The 10999-nt window shown below is 36.0% G+C and overlaps 1 protein-coding gene across 1 annotated transcript in view; it reads right to left on the bottom strand.

Moving 5' to 3' along the window:
- Positions 1–450: 450 nt before the first annotated feature.
- The window catches only part of DCUN1D4 (defective in cullin neddylation 1 domain containing 4), a 75316-nt gene continuing 64767 nt past the window's right edge, over positions 451–10999 (bottom strand). Inside the window, 3 exon segments of the mRNA XM_021670372.2 lie at positions 451–3850; positions 3985–4087; positions 6180–6284. Coding sequence (XP_021526047.1) covers positions 3795–3850; positions 3985–4087; positions 6180–6284 — 264 coding nt within the window. The 3' untranslated portion in view covers positions 451–3794.

Raw genomic sequence — 10999 nt, 5'->3', positions numbered from 1 at the left:
AAATACTGTGTCTGAAAGTGTTCTAGATTAAAAGAGACTAAAGAGGCATAACAACTAAATACAATGCTTATCCCTGGATTAAAAATAAAACAGCTATCAAGACTATAACTGGTACAAATGGGGATATTTAAATCTGCACTGTATATTACAGCATTGTTCCACCAGTGAACTTCTTGAGTGTGATCACTGTATCATGGTTATTGGAGAATGCCCTTATTCCAAAATATCTGGTGTGAAGTGTCATAATGTAATTTACTCTCAGAACAGAAAGCAAGAAGTACACACACGTACAGCCCAAGAGTAAGGCAGGAAATACGGTGAAATGTTAACAATTGGAAAATCTAAGTGATAGGTGCACAAGTGTTCATTGTATTATTGTAGCTTTGGAAATTTTCAATAGAAAAAGTTGGGAAAAAAACAAATAAAAAAGATGAAAAATGCTTTAGAGACTACCTTAAAATGGTTTATTGAAGAGAAAGCCATAAGAGAGAAGAAAAAATTTACACATCAGTTCTGAAACCAAACACAAATACTCTTTATTTATGGGATATCATTTTACATCAATTTCATTGAAACCTAAAACCAGTTTGCTGTACTCAAGTTAGGTGGCATAACAGTATTTCAGTTAAGCTGGGAGTCACAGGACTTGCACACTTTTATGAATGTAATGCAAATACTGACGACACGAAGCATTCACAGTTATAGGTTAGCTGCTGTCATTTAACAGTAACCCCCAATAGAAATTATTTTATGAAAAAAGCAACCCACGTTTTGGTCTCATTTACAGACACCCAACATTTTAGTTGGTCAATGAAATCTATACATTAATTATACAACATATGAAAGAATAAAGGGTAAGGCTTACAGAGGTATTTTAGCAGTTGTAAGAATAAAAATCAAGGGCATAAACTAACTTTTAAAGCTTTCTGTATAAACTTCAAAAGCACTGTTAAAATGGAGACAAAAGAAATCTATTGTGAAACCAGAATCTAGAGGTTTGTCTAGTCAGAGTTATTAAAAAAAAAAATGTAATTCAGAGTTCATGCTTCAAAAAAGGTGCATGGAACATGACAGTGGATGTTTGTGGCAAATCAAATAATAAAGTTTCTGACCTACTTCACAGTAAACATCTAAAGGCTGTATTCCATGACAACAGGGTATTGTGGAGTTCAAAACACAACAGAAAAAGAGAAAGGGTTGTAGACCTAGGTACTAAAAAAAAAAAAAAAAAAAAAAAAAAAAAAAAAAAACAGACAAAGGCACCCTAATTTATTCAATATTAGCCAGTAAATAAGTGATCAATGATTGTTCAATTTTGTGTAACTTAGAGAGGTTTTTAAAAAATGTATCATTACTCTGCCCCCTTTCTCTCCCCTTAGAAATAACTATATAAAATCAAGAAAACCAAGGGTAAGCACTCTGCCACTCAGCAGTCACAGAGGTTTATTTTTCAAGGCAGTTAAAAGATTATTTGGAGTTTTCTATATATGCAAGATTATCCCTTTGGAATACTTACTTGCTTATCATACATCATAAAATCATTTCTACACGTTTTTTTTTTCCCTACCATCAAAATGTTGATTGTGGATTAACTGTTACATCACCCTCCTGTAACAATCCTCTCATTTTAGAATTAACTGTGCTTAGCATTTTAAAATTCTCTAGATTCTAAAAATGTTTAAAATAATTTCATCTATGATTTATATTTGCTTTAAATAAAGCTACAGTTGATCAAATTTAAAGAACTGTATGAACTGTTGCCTTTAAAGTGTAATTTTTTAACTTTAAGGAGTAATTTTAAAAATGAATCAATTCTTCACAGATCCAAACCTGCCTAGGCCAGCTACCACTGCAAAACAAACGCATCCATCACATCAGTCTTAGTAGCTATTGCTTACCGTCAACATTTTCTATTATTTTCAGATACTGGTTTATGCAAACTGGTAATAATTTTTAAGGTTAAAAGAGAGTCTACAAACAAGGAGTGGTTAAGTATGCTTAATCACTACAGGGTTTTTTTTTTTAAAACTTCTGGTTTATTTCACAGCAAATAAAACCTTTCATTTGGTAGAAAAAGTAGTTGCATTCTACCATATCATGATTTTGTATACACACACACACTGTATATACACACAAAATCTCTGTCTTTGGTGGTTTAGTAAGGGAAAAAATATGAAAATGTGAACACTGTTTGCAAAGAAATGGTAAAATAGTGGTCAAGAGTAGCATTGTCTGTGTGCTTTATTCACTTAATGCCATTTAAAGGTTCACATGTCACCTAAAAGAATTTTTAGCCAGATTTCCAAATAACCCAAACCGATTTTCCGATCATCACATGCTCAAATCATGGATCTTGCTGACCACGACAGCATTTACTTGTTCAAATGCACCATTACCTTTTACTTGCTCAAATCATTAGACTTTTGTCTTTTCACAGAACTTTAGGGACTGAGTTAGTCATTCAATAGCACCAGATAATTGGGGTGAAAACATGTCATCTCTATATTTCCTCAAGAAAGGCAAAAAAAAAAAAAAAGACATAAAATACAAACCTAAAAATACCATCCTGTTTATTCTTGTTTCCTCACCCACAAAAATAATGGCTATCACCCCTCTGTACAAATAACTCAGGTAATGACAAGTGGCCCCTCTAGGACAGGTCCTAGCATGTACTGGGTTAGCTCAATGCTGGTGGTTTCTTGTCCACTGCCTGCAATGGACATGCTGCCAGGAAAAGCCTAGCATGAAACAAACAAACAAGGAAAACAAAACAGAAAACAAAACACCTCTCACTTGTAGTATGCTTGTTTTCTCAAAGAGCTGGAAAATTAGACACCATGAAAGCTTAACTAAAAAAATCAAGCCACAACTAGAAGTGCTATGCAGTTAAAAATTACCAGCAAAACCATGAGGTTTTCATTGAGGAGGCAAAATAAATTTTACTTAAAGTGGCAAAGCATTAGCAGGCCAATCACTGGCTAGAAGAATGCAAGAGGAAAAGAAAAAAAAAAGAAAACAAACAAGCAAACAAAAAGTTAAAGAATGTTTACAAAAGTTTAAATCCCATTCTTCAAAAAAAAAAAAGGTGCAATTTGAATTTGTTCATTTGTACCTATATTCAAGCTACTATAGTTTTAACACTAAAAAATAAACAACTGATATACTTTGCGTGGTGGAAATGATTTGTGGCATGTTACATGTCTATATGTTCAAATAATTATAACTTTCATCATTTTAAAACACTAATATTGTTAAGTAAACCAAATAATATTTGGCATATGCCACTGAAAAGTTACGACTCCTACCTCCTTCCAGAAGTTGGCCTCTTAAACAGTAAGGTCAATTCTGGCAATGTTTGTTCATGGTAACAGTTTTGTCGTTTTCCGAAATGCTACATAAGAGACCAAATGAAGTATAATTGGTTCATTCAAACAAAGGGACTAAAAATATGCCACAAAATTATTTTTACATTTTTCAGAAATAATCTCTAGGTGAAGCTTTTTCCTTTTATACACATATACAAAGTTTAAACAGCAATATACACATAATCACAGTGAGGACGTTGGCAAATTCACCAATCTGTAGTGTAAATACAAACTGCAAAGCAGCCTTCCAAGAGAACAATGCCACACAGCAAGCAGAGCTGGCCCATTCAATAGCAAACACCAACACGTCCCTGCAAAAGGGAAACAGTGCAAGAAAAGCAGCATGCGCTTTGATACAAACAGCAATTTATGGCTAATGGGTGACATAACTGTGGTAACAGTGACTCTCTCGCTGCTATGCATAAAGTCCTAGGACATCTGTTTGTCTTTATACCACTCCACAAACTCGTCCAACAAAACTGGCCCTGGAGAAAAAGAGAAACAGTAGTATTAGTAGTAGTAGTAGCAGTAGTAATAATAATAACGTAGCCGAGGCTTTTCCCAATGAGGATGATGTACACATATACATGAACGGCAGAAGGGTAGAGGCAGTACTTACATGCTCCATCTTCATCATAGTTGCTGAGGTCAAGATTAATTGTTCTGCTAAACTCTAGGACATTGCACCACTGGTCTTTATTAATAACTTTATATTTTGATTGCTGATGGAGGGAAAAGTAATATGAATTACTGACACTTAAAGTGAACAAATGGGACGGTTTCAATTACTCTATGAATCAACTTAATAAGGTTCATCTAAGGTTAACTCTTTCCATTTGAGGTTTGTTAGGCACCAATCTAGGAGGATGTGAGGGAGAGCAAGAGTAGAATTTAAGATGACAATTTGCATTACAAAAATATTATGGGGGCTTAACACAAAACGGCAACCACATCAAAGAAACATGATTTTTATATCCCTAGAAGTGAAACTTCTAAACTGCAAAAACCCTTTTACATAAAATGGGAATAACACCTACTTCATAAAGATGTTGTAAGAATTAAAAGAGACCATTTATGTAATTTATGTGAAGCACTTCATTCACGGCTTGGCACAAAGTAAGTGCTAAATAAAGAGTAGCTCCCATTAATATAACCCCTGACATAATCAACACTGCCCATGGCCAAGCCTTCAGCTTAAAGCACATCCAGCAGCAGGTCACTTGATGAGATGTGGTAAGTGCTGCAAGTGGTCTCAAAACTAATTGTCACGGAAAAAAAAAAAATGCTGTTCTAATAATTCAAAACTCGAATCTGATCATAAAAGAGACTAGAATAGCTGTGAAATAATTCTTCTATTCCTCTTAGACAAGAAATTTGCCATATATCTATTTAAAAATACAGTATTCCTGCATAAAGATTCATAAATAAAATCCAGACCAATGATTTTTAAATCCTCACCACTAAAATCAGAAACACAGTAAAACAATACAAGTACATAAAAAGCAAAGAGAGTTGAGCCAATGGTTTTGAGGATGCAAACACAAGAAAAGCTGAAATGAGAGGAATACTACCGTTTTTAAAGAAAAATGCAAACTAATATAAGAGAGAGAGCAAAGCACAGACTACAAGTTTAACTTTCTAAGCAAGTAAAGTAAAAACCAGTCCTGAAACAGTTGATGATGCATCTGGAATTGCACAAAGTCTGATTTCCTCCCGGCCAGGTCTTCCAGCTTAAGACTCTTTACACTCAGGTGCAAATCCAGCTAAACTTTCTGAGAACAACTATTTCTATTTATTTTCCAAATAATGCTAACTTATCTTAAGGGATTGTCAGAGAAATTAGAACAGATCATATGTCAACATGGACTACTGGGTAAACAAATGCTTATGTAAAACTAATTTTTAAAAATTTGAGGAGTCCCAGTTGGTAATGTTAAAAGAAATTTTTAATAACAGTCCTCAAAGAATCAGATATTAAAATTTTCTGGACCATTACACAAAGTAAGTTGTGAGAAGGATTATTCAAGAGTGAAGCTGGAGTCATCATATGGCCCAGGATTTTCTCCAAGACCCAACACCCTCATCCTTACAAGCAAAGGACATTTTTTAAAAGGGCTTGGGGCAGGAGGGAAAGGAGGATGCCATATATGACAACCCAAGTAACTCAAACTTGTATCCCAGATACTTCCAGGTCCCACAGAATGACACTTCAACAAAACCAGTATCTCAGAATTTCTGATCATCAATACTTAAGGCACACAAACCATGATGGAGTAAAGTGCTGGACTGTTTTGATACTGATCTGAAGATAAACTGAAGGAGATATTGTCAGTTTGCCTAATACTTCGATTTATCTAAGGTCCTCAAGTTACTTGGAGATGAAGAGTAGATAAGAACAGATTACAAACTAATTTTGGTAAGAAGGCAGATGGCTGTCTTTTAAACCTTTGCTTAATAAAAGTGGAAGTTCATCTAAAGTCAAAAGAAAGTAAATCTTCTTTTTCTATTGTGATAAAGAACAGGAAATCTAAACAAAAGTGAAGCTTTAAAATGGGGACAAGAAAAGAGTGAAAAGGACAGAGCTGTGGCTGTTTCGTATGCATTTTTAATGTGGAATGAAGCAACGCAACATCAAACGCATACAGATGCACTCCAAGAAGATGGGTAGTTGCTGACTGACAGCAATTATGTCACCATAATTCCTACGTAGGCAGAAAAGTACAACAAACAAAAAATTACATAAAATGGGTAAATAAAGTTATTTGGTAGTTCTAAGCAAGCAAACATACATTTCATAAAACAACAATTTGGTACCTCTAAGAATTGGTGAAAAACTGGAAAAAGGGGCCAGATTTTTCCTAATAACAGTCCCAACATGCACTTGGCAGTGTTTATGTCTAGGCTGCGCTGGTCCTTTTCCTGTTTAACAAACAAAAACAAGGATGAGCCAGATGCCCCCAAACAATAAATTCCAATAATTGCAATTGTGTATTCACTTCAACAGGAAATTAGTAAACAGCTCATTTATCATATACCTTAAAGACCTTGCATCCAGACTAAGGTTGGGGAGGCGAGGCAGTCAAACACAATGGAAGGCGTGGGCATTGCAATATTAAATAAATTTACTGTGAGAAAGATTCATGTCAACTGGTCACCCTAATGCAAAATCAATTAGTTATGTAGTAGCAGTTTCTACAGTCATCATGGGATTAATAAAAACTTGTAACTCAATCACTTGTTTGACATTTGTGATAATTATCAAATCCTAATTGTTGATCATAAAGCCTATAACATAACTCAATGGAGCTTAAAGGTTTTGATGGCTATGCTTAGGAATCAGGTTTCCTTAACAAAAATGGTTTTTCCAACCATTTGATTTCATTGATAAATATTTTTCTTGAACCTAAACATGCTGGAATTAACTTCAGCTCATACAAATGCTGGGGCTCTGGAGTGTCTCTCTAAATCAGAGGATATATTCATCTACCCACTCTGGTAGAAAGCAGGAAGCATATCAATACAGTCCTTCAATAGACAGATAGATAGGTTTCTTAGTACATTTCCTAGTAGAATACTCCTAACTAGTAACCAAGTGAAAGACAACATTTCATAAGGACACCAGAAAAAAGATAAGAACACCAGAAAAAAGATAAGAACATAAACCTAAATATAGGCAGGGTAAGCTCATTCCACATACATTTGCAATTAAGGATCCTAATTTCTCATTCCCATCTTTCTTATATGCTTCCATTCCAGAACTACAAGTGGACAGTTTCCATGGAAAGGAAGACAGGGCCTGGGACCATAAGCGTACCTTAGACATCCAAAGCTAGCCTCCATGTGGTATCTTAACTACAGTGGAAATTTGTAAAAGTACTTTTCTACAAAGGGAGAAAGTGCCTGGCTAGCCCAGTGGAGTGGAATCTAAATGTTCAAATTAAGGGATGATGCTGTGACCACCACCCTAAGCCACATATGCAGCCATATATACTTCCTGATAAAATAAATCATCACTGCAGGGATTCTTAACAGTGAAGTACTCTTTAGTACACAAACCATTTCTAGCCATGACCCTGAGTTGGGACTTAGTACAGCAAATGTAAGGGTCTCACTTAACAACAACAATCAAGGTAGATGAAGATAAGGAAACTTGTTGCCTAAGAAGATATGTAGTAGATCTGCCTTTTGGTCCCAGTTGTGAAGTGTAATGACTGTCCATGAATAGACCAGGTCAGATGGCTCCACATCACCCTTCTTTTAGAGGTCACATAAGTCTGATGAGGGCAGGTGTATCTCAATTCCACAGTTCTATGCAAACAGGTAGGACCTCCTTTGCACAGGGTTCTCTGCCTGTCCCTGGGCCATACATATTGTCCTGCTCAGGGCTGCAGTACACACACCCAATGGAGAAGAGGACAGGAGAAGAGGTGTTCTAGAGACTGCCTGCCTTTTGCCAGCCAAACTGCATTGGTTTGTTGTGTTTCAAGGGCTTACACTCCTGTGAGCACTGTGCAAGCAAATGGAAAACTTCCTCTTACCCTGTAACATAGGTGTGGCAGACGGCAACAGCACACCATACTATGAAGCAATCCACAAGATAAACGAGTAAATTGTTGAGAAACACACGCGGCACCACAGGACCGGGCCAAAGTCCATTTGTTGAACAACAGCTCATGCAGCACTGGGCTGACGACACTGGCGCTCTGGAAAAGTTTTCCCTTTGCAGAGTTTGTAATCATTCACTAAACCCAAAATCTCTAGTCTTGCTGTGATATATATTGTGCCTTCTTCCATCATCATCAATGCCTATGTCCCCATCACAATGGACATACACTAAGGTGACAAAAAAGAAAAAAAGATACAAAAGACCTGGACAGACTCTTTGCAACAATATAATCATCTGACAAACTGATGATCATGAAGGATTTCAATGCATATGTTTGGCAGTGATGCCAAAACATGGAGGAAAGGCATCAGACTCACACGACTGGAAAGCTGAACAGCACTCACTTACTCCTGCTCTGCAAGGGTGCCAGCCAGCAGCTCGCAATCACTAACATCATCTTCGGCCTAGCAAATAAGAGAAAGATATTATGGATGCACTCACAATCTGAACAATGGCATCTCACTGATAACCAACATTGCCTGTGAGTGAACTTGTGGCTATGTGCAAATGACCATGACTGGAAACACTCAAAATTCCCTGGAACAACACAGTTGAGAGCTCCCACAGCAAACATCTACTAAACATCAAAATTGAAGACACTCGCAGCGGGTTGTCTGACAACAATGATCCTGATGACATTCTCTGCAAAGGGGTTCCCAATTAAAAGTGAAATGAATCTCCCAGGATGCTATCAGACAGCCATCAACATTATAGGCATTTTAAAAAAAATAATCACCGTAACAAATTTAAGGAGTAAAGACATCCAAAAGCTCTTTGTAAGAAATTAAAATTGTACGCTGTCCACAACAATCCTGTGACCCTCTGCTCATGGAACACCGAGGAGCAAGGGGCAGACCAATAGATTTCTCCATCCCAAGGTCAGAATCAGACAGAAGGCACCTTGAGAGTCTGCCAAGAGCCAACCAGCATCCCCAGAAGGCCCATCAAGGTTAAAGGAGAAGGAAATGAAAATCTCTCTCCCTACCCACCTCTCGACCCAAAATGTATATGCGTGTATTTCATAAACTTTACTAAGATAAAAAGGAAAAGAATTTTATGTCATTTTTCAAATAATAATAGGAACTGAACAGGCTCTGTACACGAAAGATATACCAATCCCCCACAATATACAACTAGATTCTACTTTGTGGTCTTCCTTAATGTAGATTAAAAATAGAAATTATAGAATGATATACTACAGCTGCAAAACCAAAGGATCCTACTCTAAATATCCTACATTATGTTTTACATATGGAATAAATACACTCTAATTCCGTAAGCTAAAGATTAATAACAGCTAGTGTAGAGGATAGTGAAGTTTTATTAAAATCTGATTTAGAGTACCAAAAAAAAAAGCAACAGTGCCTTTGTTTACATAATACTGTTCCAGTAAATGTCCTTCTGTAAGAGGGGACAATTAAGCAGTTTTCTTCTTAGGTGGCACAAATGACTTAACAACTGAAACAAAACGGTTAACTGTAAACATGTAAATATATTACAAAAATGAACCTTTAAACATCTAAGTATCCAGACCTGCTAAATCAAAGGCTCCTATTTCAAAAGATCTATTTCCAACATATACCAAACTTTACAACTTAAGACTTACCTATGAAAAGAAGAATCTTGAATTATTAAAATTACAAAGAAAAAAATTCAACAGGAAAAATAAAAACCCAGAAGATTTTCAAGACAGACTAGCTGGAATCAAGAAATCACAATTCCAAACATAAATGGTGAAGACCAAGTCAGAAATTGGTACATGAAATCAAAAGGCCTTAGGTGAAAATCTATTACATGTGTCATGGTTTCCAATTGAGGCCACAAGAGAAGTAGATATAGAAAAAATGCAGTGCTCCTTAACCCAGCTACCTAAGTAAACAAAAGATAAAAATAGAGGGCTGTAAAGAGCTCATATCTTAAATACTGTGGCTCAGTTTATAAAAACAAAAATATAGCAAATCAATTTTTTTTAACTATAGAATTTAATTATGCTCTTAGAACTTAGCCAACGTTAGTTTAGAGATAACAATGTTTGCAAGGCAATCAATTAAGCTCAATTCTTGACATTTCCTTTAAAACAAAAGGAAAACATCTGCCAACTGGCACAGGCTTTCTTTATTATTTTGTTGGGTACAATCAGATTCTACTACCATAAGCACTATTCTCAAAAAACGTCATTATTTGAAAGGATGTCTGAAGACAACTAGGTTAATATCAGTGAAGAATTCAACAATTATTTCTAATTCTATGGTTAAGTTTTCCTGAGAACTTACTTCAAGCTAGAAACTGTTCTAAGTGCCTTAAACTCATTTCACCTCTATTAGTAAATAGAGACTACTATAATCTCCAATTTATAAATAAGAAAACTGAGGCATAGGGAGTTAAATACAGTCAATAAATGGTAGAGCTGAAACTTGAGCTAAGAAGTTGATTCCAAGCTGGAGCTCTTCACTGCCTACTAGGCTGCTTCCCTCAGAAGTAATGAGGGAAGACAGATTTCAATATAAAGAAGCATATAGGCCAATGAGCTTTCCCAATAACTGCTGAGCAAATCTGCATGGCTCTGCAACAACTAAAGAGGAATCTTAAGGATAAAACTAAGAAGATTTTCAGTGTAACAGACCTGGGCTTAGATGACACCATCATATTCTTATTCTTACTGTCACCCAGGTCTACCTTCTGTTTTCTTTGTAATTGACAATAAAGTAAGAGGAAAAGTAGTGAGGAGAGTGTGTGAGTGTGCATGTGGACACGTGTGTGTGTGTGGGGGGTTGTGTGGAGAAGGAAACTGGATGAATACATCAACTAATGACTGAAAGGCTGACTCAAATCATAAGAGGAAGTGAATCCAAATGACCGCACAGGATAGGTTAGGCTTCAAGAGGATTTCTCTGATAACAGACCTAGCAAAATTTTCTTTGGTGAATTCTATGAGTAATATCCATAATAATTTCTAGTTTGGCTGTTG

Source organism: Aotus nancymaae, unplaced genomic scaffold (assembly GCF_030222135.1).
Source record: "Aotus nancymaae isolate 86718 unplaced genomic scaffold, 86718_ANA_hifiasm-v0.15.2.pri h1tg000006l, whole genome shotgun sequence".
In the NCBI taxonomy this organism is placed as follows: Eukaryota; Metazoa; Chordata; class Mammalia; order Primates; family Aotidae; genus Aotus; species Aotus nancymaae.
The sequence above is the reverse complement of the archived record's forward strand: the minus strand, read 5'-3'. Positions and strand labels throughout refer to the sequence as shown.